Below are 15,774 nucleotides of genomic sequence, written 5' to 3' on the forward strand. Positions count from 1 at the left end.
GTGGCGGTACTTGCTTCGAGGCGATGGGGAGTAAAACTTGTTCTCGCCTACTAACTCAAAGTAAATGTGTTTTGCGTTGTTACAGCAGCGCATAGCAAGTTTCTACGCACTTCGTTGTTATTTTTGTTTCTCTATAATATACGTTATTCTAAAAAAAGGGCGGGGGGAGGACGGGGCGTCTTAAATATATGTGACTTGTAATTACATCATTCGCAATGACATTTACATAGCAATCTTGATTGACAAGTAAACGAGAATTTTGATGACGATATCTGAGCATGTTTTGGGAACTTGTGGGCGAAAAAGCAGAAGGTTTATATGTGAGTTAACAAGCACATAATTGTTCATTTGCTGAAGACTGGAATACTATGCACAAGTGAGAGCTTGGTGCGTCATGGTGCTATAGATCGCAGAATCGTTGGGTGCCGGTTTGGCAGTAAGAAGTGTGGCAGCTTGGGCTAGTTGGTATGGCATGACGATAGTTATAGCGCAAGAACAGAACGACGGCAAGTCCTTCTTGTCTCTTTGTCGTCGTTTTGTTCTCGCGCTATAACTATCGTCATGTCATTAAGAAGTCACATCAGCTTTATAGAAATCTTGAGCAATGAAAGAAACCCTCATGGATGTTCTGTTTAACCATCGTTCTGGTGATAGGTTTGTTTAGCTTATGACGGTTCCAAAGAGAGGCTGTAAGAGACACCTGTAATTGTAGGGTCAATATAACTTACACCTCGCAGGGTTCTTTAACTTCTGCTGACATCGCAAGGTACCCGGATGTCTAATATTTCGCTTTCATAGAAATGCGGCCACCACGCCCGTTATTAAAGTCACGTCTGTTGACAATTTGCCGGTAAATGAACCACTCAGAGCAGGCAAGCGAATTCATTATCCGTGTACGAAATCATGCATGGGAGACCAAAAGGCAGAAAATGCGGCTTGAGCTATCGAGTCAGTTGCCCTCACATTGGCGCTTTCCTGGCTACTTTGCGTGTATAGATTTCATTCCGGGATTGTCGAATCAGCAATGCTCACACACTTGATGGCGGATTTAGAATACCCTCTTAATCCCAACTGTCACGTAGCACGCGTACTTAAGAGCAAGCTTTGGGCCAATGAATGACCGTAGGTTACCCAATAATATCGAGGCTGGTGTCACATAGCACCTCAATAACCAATCAGCGAGCAGAACCAGGGAAACAAGGAAGCTTACTGTTTTCGTTAGTTGGCATCTCTTTTAAATGATAGATTTTTGTTTATTAGATTCCAAAAATAACTGACACTAATTTCAATAACTTGCTTTAAACAACGTACTGCTGTCATTCGTTAACGAAAGAAAAAAACGTAGCCAACGCTGATGAAAGCAAGCCCACATAGATACCAAAAATCGTCCTTTTGTTTATTAATAAACCCAAGAACAGCTCCGACGCGAAAACTTCTAATCTCAAGGGATAAATAGGTAAAGATGACATACATTTGGTGATGCGAAATAAAAGCAATTTCACAAACATGCAAACACAAACCAAGAAAAAATGCTCGTTTTCTGGCTCAGTACGTTTCCGCAGGGGTTCTTCTCTCAGTATTTTTTTATTTTAGGGTGGCAATAAGTTCATTATTGAGTGAACCAACCATCTTGTTGGAGAACGTAATGAAAGGATGAGATCATCCACACATAAGTTTTACCAATAACAATAATCCTAAATCTAACCCCTGAATATGGTTAACAGAGCAGGATAAATGAAAAATCACAGCATATCCACGGAGTGAATAATGGTGCGTGTGGCGAAGCGTCTTTCCGTTTATCCGTCCGTGTGTTCGTCCGTCCGTGCATGTGTCTATGCGTCTGATCGAGTTCGACAATGCAGACGTCGCGCTGGTAACATCGACGAAATACGAACCAAGGAAACAGAGCGCAAGCGTCTTCAACGCACCCACCCCTCCGCCCCGCCCCGTCCATGACCAACCAACAATCCGCCACGTATGGCGACTATCCAGGAGACGATTATCCAGGCCCTCGTCGGCAAAGCGCGCGCAGCAGTCAATCGGAGACAGGTGGTCGAAATTTCCGGAGCCCACCACTACGGCGTCTCTCATATTCATACGGTGGTTTTGGGACGTTAAACACCAGAAATCCATCAATCAGTCAATCGGAGAGTAGCGGCACTTCGGAGAGTAGTGGCAGAGTAACGCCATCTAGGAAATGGAATGAGAAATGGTCATTCATTTCTTTTGCGTTCTTTTCTTGCTCATTTCTTTTTCTCTCGGTTACGCGTGACTAGTGACAAGGTTAGACTATAAGGAGCTTCACCCCTAAGAAATGCTTAAATGCTCTCTACAATACTTTTTTCAGCATGCTCAGAAAACTATGCCGTCCTGTAGTTCAGGCCTGAGAACACGCGAGCCGTTCATTATAGCAGGCAACCAGGAATTCGTAATCAATTCTCCCAGTTATATAGGCATCGTTCCCTTTTTTTTCGACAAATGATGCCATAAACCAAAATGAACGCGCAATAAGGCCCAGGTCCACGGCCATTGGCTGATTTGAGCATGTGGAGCTGCAAAGTTACTGTGGCTGCCTTGGCATACCACCCCGTACTCGAGCACTTTCTCGCAATCACCCTGAAAGTAAGCCGCGATTTCCAAAAAAACAAAAACAAAATGACTCTAATGTCCTCGTACAAGTCGGAAACAAGCGTAGTTTTTTTCTGTTCCGAGAAGCTCAAAGTATCTATCACTCCTACAGACATTGAAAGAGCCCATAGAATAGGCCACTACCAGGAAGGTAAGAACCGCCCAATTATCGTCAAGCTAGGCAGTTTTAAAGACAAATCCGAAATTCTCTCCACTGGTCCTAAACTGAAAGGTACAGACTTCGTGATCCGTGAAGACTACTCTGCACGTGTACGCCTTGCCCGCAGTAAACTTCACGAGTTTGGCCAACAAACAAAAGCCGATTTCAAAATACGTTTTGACAAACTAAGCATAGGAGATAAAAAATATATCTACGAAGCGGTATCCGATTCCGTGATCGAACAGAAACCGTAGCAGCCACGGTTGGCTTTCAAGATTCCCGCCAGAGCACCTTTACCCAAAGACCGCAGCCCTACTTACGATACCGCATCAGTTTTACCTGCGAACGTCAGAAGCTATCTTACCAAGAGGGCAGCTTTTGAGGCCATCTTGGAGGATAATGCCACCGACTTTGCGATACTAACGGAAACATCGCTAACTTCTTCGATTAATGACGAAGAACTACTACAGGATAGCACATCATACCACGTGTACAGACTTGACCGGACCGGGCGTAGGGGTGGTGGTGTCCTAACCTTTGTCAAAAGTGCTTTGCCTTCCTTCCATGTTAAAATTGACACTAATCATGAAATTATTTGCGCAAATATATCCTTGCCTTCTAGTATAAACATACTTATAGCGTGTCACCGAGCCCCTGACTCCGATATCTCGTTTATTTATGACCTCCATTCGGTCATGCTTGATATTTACTGTCGCTTTCCTCGTGCTAATTACTTCATATGTGGGGATTTGAATTTTCCCGACATCGACTGGAATAACCTGTCCGCACCATCCCGTCATTCTAAAGTTTTTCTGGATTTTGTACTAATGTTCGATTTCACCCAAGCAGTCAATATACCGACACGTGACGGTAACATTCCTGATTTGGTTCTATCTTCGAATCCTGATCTCATTCAATCGTTATCATGCATAAATGAGCTAAGCAACCACAACACTGTTCTGTTCGACATGCGCATTCCGATTCTTCATCGATTACTTTCGATAAAATATATTCGAAATTACAAAAAAAGCAAAACCTCACTTGCATCAACAACGATCTTGAAAACTTCCACAGCTTTTTTAAGGTTTCCGCCCTCCAGAAGACAGTCGAAGAAAGTTGGCTACATTACAAACATAAATTTCAAGAGTTAATTGAAAAGTATGTTCCCCTCATTCGTATTCGTGGCCATTCGAATAAACCATGGTATTCTAATGCTTTCAAAAAACTTTCCCAAAAGAAGAAACGTCTCTTTCGAGAGGCAAAACGCCGCACCACTGCAGCAAAGTGGTCTAAATATTTCAAGTCTTTTCATGATTACACGCGTCTTCTGCGACGCTCTAAAGAAAAGCTTCATCACCATGACATGTTAAGCATTTTACGCGTTAACCCCCGTGAATTCTGGAACCTCCTAACCCCGAAACACAACCACACACATACAATTTCTTTGAGAAATTCCGACGGTTCGGAGGTACCGCAAGACCAACGGCCTGACATCATGAATACATTTTTTTCCGTCCGTTTTTACCCTTGAAAATAGCTTTGATAGCCCCGATTTACTCTTTCAACGTTTCTCCCAAATGCTTCCGATTAGCATTACTGCCTCGGGCATCGTTAAACTAATTGAAAAACAAAAACATCTTGTGCCCCGGGACCAGATAAAATCACAGCTAAAATGCTTAAAGGTACGCTAGCGTGTTCCAGCAAAATATTAGAAATAATAGTCACGCAAAAAATAAAAGACAGCACGCTTCCACATGACTGGCTGAAGCAAAGCAGCATATCTTCAATATTTAAAGCAGGTAATCGGTCCGTTCCTTCAAATTATCGTCCGATTTCTTTAACTTCTATACCTTGTAAGCTACTTGAGCACACAATAAACTCTAGCGTGGTAGCCCATTTTGAAAACAACTCCTTCTTTTTTAAAAATCAACATGGCTTTCGCTGAGGTTTTTCCTGTGAAACACACCTTTTTGAGTTTACAACGGACCTTCACTTAAACCTCAACTCTTTGTATTAAACCGATGTCATCTTCTTCAATTTTTCTAAGGTGTTCGATTGCGTTCTTCATCAAAGACTTATGCTTAAACTTTCCTCCCTTAATCTAGACCCGCTCATACTGTGATGGATACAAGCCTTCTTCACTGATCTATCCCAATACACAGTCATCGGAGGTGACCGTTCCTCGACTACAAATGTAATATCTGGCGTACCTCAAGGTTCTGTCCTTGGCCCTCTCCTCTTTCTAATCTTATTATTGACCTTCCCTCAAGTTTTACATCTTCGATACGTCTCTTTGCCGACGATTGTGTCGTTTACCGCCGTATATGTGATGGCTCTGATCAACTTGCCCTCCAAAATGATTTATATGTAATTGATAATTGGTGTTCTTTAGGGATGACGCAGCCTAATATTTCTAAGTGTAAATCTGTGCAAGTTTCCCGTAAGCGTTCAAACCTAAATTTTACTTATTCCCTGCAGTCTAACCATCTCGCTCTAGCAGAATCGTACCGACACCTGGTTGTTCTCACCAACAGCAAACTAACATGAACTGACCATATCGCACAGCTTTCTGCCGATGCATCCAAAGCATTAGGTTTCATCAGAAGACCCTTGTCCTGCTCACTGGCTTCAGTTTGTAATCTCGCTTACGAAACCTACGTCCATAGTAAACTGGAGTATGCCTCTCGAATTTGTAATCCACGTCAATCTTATTTTATAGACGCCCTTGAAGCCATTCAAAATCGCACGGCTCGTTTTACAACCTCCGAATACAATTTCCGCACAAGTGTTACTACTATAAAATCATCAATGTCTCTCACCTCTCTGGATATTAGACGAAAAATAGTGCGGCTTTGTTTATTTCACTAACAGTATTTCAATTATTCTTACTTGCATGGCTTCCTGCTTCTCCCACTGATTCGAACTTCGCACCGCCTCTTCAATTCTTTGAGTGTCCAAAATTTAAAAGGTTCAACCAACGCTTTTGACAAATATTTCCTCCCGTTAACAATTGAGGATTGGAATCGGCTTCCAAACGCAATAGCCAATGAACGAAATACTGTGAAGTTTAAAACCTTACTCGAAACTCATTTTACAACCGCACCGTCGTAAATTCTGTGTGGCCAGTTGCCTTTCTCTCATTTTTTTTTCATGCTATTAGTTGTATAACGAGTTCTGTTTTTATTATTGTCCTGTAATTCCAATTCTTGAATTTCAACCTGCTTTATGTTATTGGTCTGTAATTGCCTTTGTGTATCCTTGTTGCCCCCCCCCCCCTTATGTAATATCCCGTCAGGGGCCCTTAAGGAAAAATAAATTATGATGATGATGATGACGACGATGACGATTATGATAATAATAATATGTGGGGTATAACGTCAAAAAACCACGACGTCATTATGAGAGACGCCGTAGTGGAAGGCTCCGGAAATTTCGACCGTCTGCGGTTTTCTAACGTGCACCCCAACGTGAGCACATGGGCCTGCAACATTTCCGCCTCCATCAAAAATGCAGCCGCCGCAGCCGGGAGTTGATCCCACGACCTTTGGGTTAGCTGTCGACAGCTATAACCACTACAACACCACGGCGGGGCTTTTTATTGAAGCCATTCTACGATTATTTGGAAAAGTGTTGCAGGGTCCCTTTAACCTGTTGAAATTATTAGTGCTGACAAAAAAAAAAAAAGCAGCCCTTAAGTTGATAGTTGAAAGGAAACAAGTGAATTGTCTATTTGTCCAACATCGCGTGTGACAGAGCACACTGGTCATTGTCACTTGATTTTTTATTATTATTTTATTATTTTGAAAACCTTTTTTTCGAGAAAACAAAACTGGCTCTGGAGTGAAATCTGCAAAGGAAACGCGTTTTCGCTGTTGTCTTTATGCTGTAAGGTGTGCTTCATTTACTCCTATAGACGTCTTCCTCTGATGAGTTTGTAGAATGCGACCTTGCAAAAGTTACGCAACTAGAATAAAAAATAAAGGAGGAGAATAAACAAACACGAGGCATAAACTCCATAGCGCTCAGTAATGTAACCTTGCAGACTGACTCACTTGCGGGCACAAACCGAATGTGATACGAAGTTTACAGTGGACGAAAAAGGTTTGAATTTCACCATTGGTCTGTTCTTTGCAGACAGCAGTACTGGCTCCGTGTCGAATGTAGAAAAGTAAGGCACCCAAGAAGAATACTGCAGAAAGCAGCTCCGCCCTTCCCACTACACTGGTCACCTGTGGTCGAAAAGACAAAAATAAAGCGTCGTGTCAGGCATGAACACACTTGTACTGCCACAGCGATGGCGGAAAGGGGGTTTGCTGTTTCACACTCACAGCTTCAGTGTGGATTGGGTGAGCGGAGAAGAGCAGGGCCGCCAGCAGAGACGTCCAGCCCGGCAGGAGCATCAGGCACATCCTGCGAAAAGCACAAGACCGAAAGAAGGGGAGGGTTATGGGCTCACTTTTTTTTTTATTAGACACGACATTAATGAGAACTAGCAGACAGTGAAGCCAAGAAAATGCAGTAAGTGCTCTCTGTAGTAAGTGCGATATATATAAAAAAAACGCGAAGCTTCCATTAAGTTGCGCAAGGCGTGAAACAACGAAACTGGACGATTGTTAAGCCCAATATGGTTGCGTCTTAGTTGTTTCTAAATAGGAGGTGATGCTTCCTTATATGTCGTTGCTTTAGGCTTTATCTAAGTGGTGCTATGTTGTTGCTAAGTTGACTCTCAACACAGAGAGGTTCCAGTTAAAGTTAGATGATAGAAAGTTACAGGCACCGCAGGGTTTTCCAAACTCCAGGGACAGAAATGGCGCTGAAACCGAGTGTTCGCACGCCTCATAGATCTACGGACGCGTCGGGGTTGGCGTACACGGCTTCCACCTCTTCGGCGTCTTCTAGCAGCCGTCGTTGCCTTTCCCGTTACTCTTTCGCAGCCGTTTCTTGGGCAAACTGTCAAAGGTTTCATTTTTACCGGAAGAGTAGTCAGGCTTACCAAATTTTTGTGGTACATACCCGTTTATGATGACGATATTTTTTCTTAGTTCCACGTTTTATTTCCAGCTTTGGCAGCGTCGCTCGCAATGAACTTCGGGAATTGATGCTGACGAAACGATAACATGCCATCGACGGGGAGCGAACCTGCAACCTTCGAATATCGCGTCCCACCTGGCTCGTCCTCCCGTCAACTTTATCGGGTAGAGCATGGGACGCGTTATTCGAAGATCGCAGGATCCGTCCCGTCTGGCGGCATGTTATCGTTCCGTAAACTTCATTTTCTGGGTATTTATGTCACATTTACCACAAATTACGTCCCTCGCACTTTCCTCGGCTGGAGTGTCTGTTAATTCTCACTGCTGTTCAGGACCACGTATTTTTCGTCAATGAAAGCTCAGTCGTAGCATGCCCTTACTTTTCACCACTGCGCATTAGAGAACAAACAAAGAACGACAGCGAATGAAGCGATTTGCACGCATAGAAGACCACCTGACCGATCAATATCGCAGTCCACGTTTGAACAGGATAGCACATGGTGTAGGGCTATTGAACCGGCGTTTGTGTCTAGTAGTTAGCGGAGTGGCTTGGCTGGGTTTGTGGCGCGACCTTCTGACAGGCGGCGCATGTCTAGTATAAGCGTAGTAGCTTGGCTGGGTTTGTGGCACAACCTATTGACAGACGGCGCAACAAACACTGAACGCAGAGCTCTCAAAGATGGCACACGAATTTCGCATCGCATTAATTCCAAGTGAGACAGAAAATAGCACATGAGAATAACACTGTAGCGTGTTCGTGTCTCGCTAACTTTGGTGCGGGCTGTGGAATGTCGCCGCGGTTAATGTACTGTGAGAAGAGAATATATGGGAAGGTGTCTTCTGCGCCATTTACAATAAACAGTTCGGAGTTCTTTATGCTTATTTTTGTTTTAGCCTTGCCTTCTCTTTCCTAAGAATATTTTCTATACTACTGAGGAGATTCGCGCCCTGTTCAGCCCGCCCCTTGCTGATTTAGTTTGATAAACAGTCGAATCCAGTTTGCTTTTAGAACCACTGAAATAACAGATCATACAATATATAGAAAGGAGAGATTTGTTTTAATTGAGCAATAGTTTTATATGTCAAGATTTATTATTCCTTGCCTAAAATGGTTCAGTTTCGGTGTCACCATTGAAATTCGATGCATATCATCAAGTACCTTAAGTTTATTTTAATTTCGCAAGAATAGGCACGTTTCAGATATCAATAGCCTACTACTTTCCGTACCATTAACTGGCCTTGAGTTTCAAATCAAAGAAAAGAAATTAAGAAGTTGATGACAGGCGTTATATTGTCACACATTTTAAAAAAATATTCTGTATCGCCAAAATGAACGCCCTCTACATATAACATGTACTTGTTTCCGTTAAATGCATTTGCTTTGCTTTAAATTCATATACAATTACCCACTAATATAAAGTTGTTGCTGGTTTGCCTTCTACAGTGTTTCTTCATCTCAAAAATATTTCATTTTTTGATGTAGCACTGGTACTAAGAAGTCCCTTTTTTTGCCACGCAGAACGCTGTTGGTGCAATTATATTTAGAGAATACGGGTTTGTCAATGCGATAAACAGCAACGGCGTACTTTTGACGCACTAACGCCCTATTAGTAAACGCAATGACTCAGATATGTATTTGCACGACCATGGTTGTTTCACATTACAAGAGCAAACGATGTTCGCCACGACCAAAAAGTTTTCAGTATGATTTTACACGTTGAAAAGCGAATGATGGTAAAGAACCAACAAGGAGCAGGGTGATTTTGAACAAACAAGATGACGAATGCGTTTTCCAAGGGCAGCTGTCGAGTGCTAGGCGCCAAAATTTCGCTAATGCGCTCTCTATACGCGATAGGTAATCACACTGGAGCACATCACGCGATGGAGTAGCTTCAGTCGTCAATTTTGCGAGGCAATCCCCGTTTGTTTTCGCACTCTGTTCGCCGTTCCCGCCCATCTTTCTCATCCTTTTCGTCCACAAACAAAATGGAGCAGTGCAAGAAGCGAGAGCTTTATAGCGATTTCAGAAGCAAATCAATGGTCGTATTTCTTTCTTTTAGACTGTGACACAGCATCGTGGTAGTACGCAGCACTCGGTACGAAAAGCCACGTTTTTTTGTTCTTTTTTGTTGTTCACTCGCACCTGGACTGCCACACTCGAATTTCAGGGGCGTCGGGCGGCGTAAACTTTGAACCGAATTTCCCTGTTTCAGTGCTCGAAGCATCTGCCAATAACAACAGACAACACGGGTAACGGACATCAAGAACAAGGAAAGAGGTAGCTAGCTGTAAAACGCGAGCAGGAGGGAAGCCATCGGTTCTCCGAGCCAGACGCCGGAACGGTAGCATTGTCGTTCGTCTCCCCGGCTCTCGACGGCGTCGACGATGGAACGGCTCTCTCAGGACGCCCCGGTAACGCATGCAAGAACCATTAGGCTCAGCGCGGGCCATCAGTCTCTGTCGAGGTGGATCTCCCGACGCGGCTCCACTAATGGTCCGATCCTTGCCGATGCGGCCTACGGGCAGCACGGCTCGCGGGACTGCCGACGCCGCCGGCTGCTTTTCAACTCGAGCGGACTCGTCCGGCGCGCCACGGAGACGCGATATCTTCGCTCGAGTATGCTCCCGCCGTGGCAGCAGCACGCGCGGTGCTGGAGAGGATACATCGTTTCGGCACTATAAGCGCCCAGTCATGTTTGCGCGATGCCAGCTATTCTCTCGGGTAGATGTCAAAGCAGGCCTCTCCCCCGTGTTTCCTGCGACTGAAGATGCAGCGGCATTATCTCGGTGCCTTGGGACCACTGAGCTGCTCTGTAGCATTGCGAATAAGCAGTCTCTTGAATGTGTATGCGCGCGAGACACGCATACCTGAATGGAAAGTCATGCGCGCACCCGCGCCTTGTCTTTCTCGGAGTCGTCGACTACAGTTTTGGGCGTTGAGCCGCACATACGCGTATTCGAAATGGATTCAAACTGAACCTGTACGGCGCTTGTGCCCGAGAAACGTGAAGGGCAACGGAAGACATGCGTCGCGTCTACGCTGATTCACCCTATCTCCGTATGCCCTCAGAAAAGCGCCGTGTCACACAATTAAACGAGTATTTGTAGTCTCTCTCGATGGCTTCTCAGGGAAAGTGTTTCAAAATATAGCCAGTTTTTTGTCAATGCATAACTAGAGAATGCTGCGAATGAGCTAATTTTCCAAAAAGCACCGTAGAAATGAGCACGTTAGTGCAAAATATGGTTTACCTGTGTGATACTGAAATTGTAACGGAATGAATTAGATTCTCATACATTAGTTCTTGAAACGCCTTTAAAGGCACAAAAATAATAAGGTGTGTCACTATATGTCATTTGTGAGTTATTGGGCTCATTAAGTGGGCCACTGTGCTGTTATATCTATACAATTTGGCGCAGCGTGGCTTGCGGGGAGCACAGTTTTATACCAAAAATAAAAGAAATAATTGAAGCAGTGTAGTAGTACCACTGTGGGCATAGCTTTTGGCCTAATCACCCGTGGGCTCAATAATTTTTGTTTTGTTCAGTGTGGCTTTGTTAATAATTTTTCTTTTAATGTTCCCTGTTGTTAAGCTTTGTCGGGTACTAGACTCGGAATGTTCCTTCATGCTGTAGGTGTTTTGAAAAATAAGGTCGTTTTGTTAGCTTTCAAAGTAACAATGAGTAGTGAGCGTACTTACGAACACGCAATTAGATTATAGTTTCACCATAACACATCACGTTGCTAACGAGGTCATCACTATCGGGGTTTCACATTCCAAAAGAACTATTGCTTAATATAATATCGTGGAAAGAGCTACACAGTACAAATATGTTGAATAAACCTTACACTACCACACAAGACAAACTCTTATTAAAGATGAAATTGAAGAGCGTTAATTGCATTCAGATAAACAAATTAAGCTTAGAAAAAAGCCGCCTACTACTCATTACTCTTATGGAGACTGTAAAGTAATTTCAGGCAGTGACAGCCCATTTCATGAAGTTTAACTACGACAAAAAGCTCCTTTGTGGCGCACGTTAAAGGACCACATGTGGTAAAAAAGATTCGGTGGCCATTCTTTATGACATATGTCGCGTGAGGAGCTCACCAATTTTATGTGAACAAAAAGAGGCATGAAGGGGCTCTAAATCAGGTTTGAAGTTGGCCAGCGCAAAAACAGACCACAGCAAGCAACTTAATGTGGCGATGGCGCTTTTAGGGTACGTTGAAGTCATCTACTGTAATACTATACTTAAATGTGATTATGTACATGCATTCACAAGACTATTCTTTCATCGATAGCGTTTGCCTTTACGACGGATGTCTTGTGGCGTGTTTGACCTTTGAAGAGACAAGCTTATTTTACTCAAGTTTTCTTCTTTTTCAACATGACACATTTCTGACATGAAGAAGGCAGAGAATCCACAATTAGTTGAAGTACCGCTAATTATTTGGACCGATAAACTTAACGCCGATAATTCCTGCTGATAACGTTTAGAAATAATTTCTCGGCTGGAGAACCGATGGAGGCAGGTTAAGAATTCCTCTATTTACATGACTGTCGTATGGCAGTGGCCAACATGCAGCTTCAAAAGAAATACCCAAGTGGAAAAAAAAATCCTAACCACACTGCAAGCTGTACCCACGCACAAAAAAAAAAAAAGCAGGCTCAGGAATCGGTAGCACTCTTTCGTTCACGGTATGGTGTTTCGAGCGGCGATAGTCGCTTTGGTTATTTTAATGGTTTATGCGACAAAGAGCTCTGATTGTATCCTCGAATCTTTCTCGCTCGACCTGCTCGCATAGTCAGTGCATTCGTTCTCCGCGTCACCACATATCGAGGGCCTGTCATAGCATCACGCGAACGTCCATCTGGCCCGCATTTTTCGGACATGCTGTCACCAGGTCTGTGCCACCCTCAGGCTCCCATCGCGGTTTCGAAGATACGCAGGCTTGTGTAGCCGGCAAAACCAACGACGTGGTAGCTTTTGGGTTTCACTACATTACACTTTTAGATTTAGAAGAAGGATCGCTAAAATGCTTTTTCGGTCTCACGAAATTCCCGATTCAGCGAAATAATTTGAACGTGATCATCACTTCATTAAATTGAGTTGAAATTTCAATTAATAATGAAACATTCAATATATTTGCATATATATGCACATACGTACCTATCCCACCTGAACTGCTTCGTAAAACTTCGTCATTATAATATTGTTTGAGTGTATTGTGTTACATTCCTGGCGACATACTGTGCCATATTTGACTACACTTTCTTTTTTATTTATTTAAACGATAATTAGGAGAAACCGGCGCCCTTGAGGTGACACTGGCTTCGCGTTCTTGCTCGATAAATGAAGTATACAAAAAATAAACAAATAAGAGCACAAAATATGTCATATATTGGAACACAAGATGTGTCAGTGCAGTGTTACTGTTTCGCTTGCTAAGGGACAAGGAGTCGCTGGTGCCGTCCTCAAGGGGCTAGGATCACGTATTCATATTTTAATTAATGACAAGGAAAGTTACAAAGCCTTCGATATTATCAGTAGGGCGCTGCCTGAAATTACTAAGCACCTCTGGAGCACACATTTACAAAGTCACTTAAGCCTTACAAGTGTGGCTGTAAGTAAGGGGTTTAGCATTTCTACTTAAGACTGTGTGGCGCTTATGTTTATTAAGATGCATGCTTAAAATATCCACTCAAGGATAACATTACAGTGGAGAAATATTAATTTCGCCGTGTTGAATGCGAGCGGTCTCGCATTAAATGCCGTCGGAGTGGGTGCAACAGCTGTGGCTCGGCGCGGCACGCCAGGCGTCGAGGAAGCAGGGTCGTCGGGAAAATGTTACTCTGAAGCTGAAGGCGTCCCTTCGCCAGGAATAGTCTGAGGGACGACAACGAGGGGCACGTCAAGCACCACGGCGTCGTTGTTCTCAAACTTTGTTCCCGTCTTTGTTTCACCGGAAGTTCGGTTGGGATTTTGCAATCTTGAGGCGAGCAGCGTGAAAAGAGGGACCTTACTTGTCCCCGTATGAAGTATTTTTGCACCACTCGCCTTAGGAGCGACATGCAAACCAGTTCAGAAAAACGCCCTTATTCTGCAAGATGGCGAAAAACTCGCCTGATATAACCCGTCCCTTCATTTTCTACGCGAAGGAAGAGATGTGTATTCTAAACCTTTGTTCTAAACCCCTTGCAACGCCTAAATAAATACCATAGAGATGTCACTATATATATGCTTAACTGGCCAATTAAGTATGTTGGCTTATGAATGCGTAATCTAATATACTGTTTAATATGGCGTTAAGAAAACAACCTCTCTGGACGAAATAAACATCAATCAAGAACGACTTGAATACAATCAAGTGCGCTTATAACACGTGAAAATATATTGCCGTGTCGCAAACAGCGTTTTCTTTATAATATATAAAAATAATAACCATTCCAAGGAGTCATTACTACTATTTATCAAACAACCTTTGCGTCACCCTAGCTAGTGTACTGAATAGCGATGTCGCCAACGTCACGTCATTGGCCCTTCATTATACTTGTGCAATAGTCTAATCACATTAAAATAATCTCGTTTAAATCGCTCATAAGGCCGAAAATAGAGCATAGGCGCCTGGCTGGTGCTACTTACCGATTTTGAGCGCACAAGGGGACTTCGAAGTTCTTCGAAATAACGTGGCGAGATTTGTATTGTGCGCCAGCTACCTTCGTCAGGATTTTCACTTACGTATTAGCCTTTATTTTTAAAGCATATCCCCCCCCCCCCTTCCACTTCCTTTCAACTTCTTGGATCCGCCGAAGACTGGCTCGGCATTCGGTCCCATTTCATCGGCATCGACCAGCCTGTCATCTTTTGTTAACATCATCACTCATCATGTTCTAAAGTGTACCGTTGCGGCATATTGACTGGTGGTAATATTCAGATGCCCACGTTATCTACGTAATTACTTTGAAGGAAACAAATGGGATGAAATGAAGGGTCTTCGACGAAGGGTGCTGCGAAAGTCAGTTCTCTTTATAGTAAAACGATACATTAACGCCCCATTTTATTTCTTTCTGCTATGTACCATCACTCCAATACACTTTCATGGTTGATAGACTACGTACTTCGTGAAATCGCTTTTATTGCGTTTGGAAGCTCTTCATCTTCGTTCTCATAAAGTGTCGCACGCCAAACTTGCAAAATCAGATTTCGTCACTATGAAAAATGCATTTAGTGCCGGGTGATACTTTCTACGCATAGCTGAACTATTCGTGAATTGCCTCTTCAGCATCATAACATTTTTTTATCAAAAGCAAAGGAATAAAATATGCTCAAAACGCTTGGAAAAAGCGCTTACCGAACGTGATATAATATATATATATATATATATATATATATATATATATATATATTTATATATATATATATATATATATATATATATACGCAAAGAGTATTTCTGCTTTCATTTATGATCTTGGTAATTTCTTACAATTATATTCAGCAGTAACGGGCTTGATTATTACACAGAGGGCTTGGAACATATTTTTCGCGTATTTATTCACTCACAGTAACCCCTAAAGACGTGATTGTTTATGATTAGGTGACAGGAGAATATGCCGGGACGTGGGCTTGGGCGTAGGTGAATGCGCAGTGAGATGCATGGTTTCTCTTCTCCTTTCCTTCTTTCCTTCTTTCTTTCTTTTCCCATTTACTTTTTTCTCTCCTTTTCTTCTTTCTTTTTTTGTCGTGATCAGGTTACAGCAGATAGAATCGCTAGACATGTCACTTGGCGCGCATCAATGAGCAAGAAACTTCTTTAATGTTGTCATAGATTCTAGTAATATCATCCAGGGTTTTAGGCATCCGAACCGCGTATGAGTATGAAAGGTGCCGTATTGGAGGGCTCCGGAAATTTACACCACCTGGGGTTCTTTAACATGCACCCAAGGCCATGAG

The 15,774-nt window shown here is 43.0% G+C and overlaps 1 protein-coding gene across 2 annotated transcripts in view; it reads right to left on the reverse strand.

Moving 5' to 3' along the window:
* LOC119176383 (protein O-mannosyl-transferase Tmtc3) overlaps window positions 1-15,774 on the reverse strand; it is a 395,223-nt gene that overhangs the window by 59,930 nt on the left and 319,519 nt on the right. For both annotated transcript variants that reach the window (XM_037427640.2, XM_075877560.1), the window contains exons 6-7: window positions 7,117-7,198; window positions 6,903-7,017 (exon numbers count right to left, since the gene is read on the reverse strand). In XM_037427640.2, the coding sequence (XP_037283537.2) occupies window positions 6,903-7,017; window positions 7,117-7,198 (197 nt within the window). The remainder of the gene's footprint in view (window positions 1-6,902; window positions 7,018-7,116; window positions 7,199-15,774) is intronic.

The sequence above is a fragment of the Rhipicephalus microplus genome, chromosome X (genome assembly GCF_043290135.1).
Source record: "Rhipicephalus microplus isolate Deutch F79 chromosome X, USDA_Rmic, whole genome shotgun sequence".
Classification (NCBI taxonomy): Eukaryota; Metazoa; Arthropoda; class Arachnida; order Ixodida; family Ixodidae; genus Rhipicephalus; species Rhipicephalus microplus.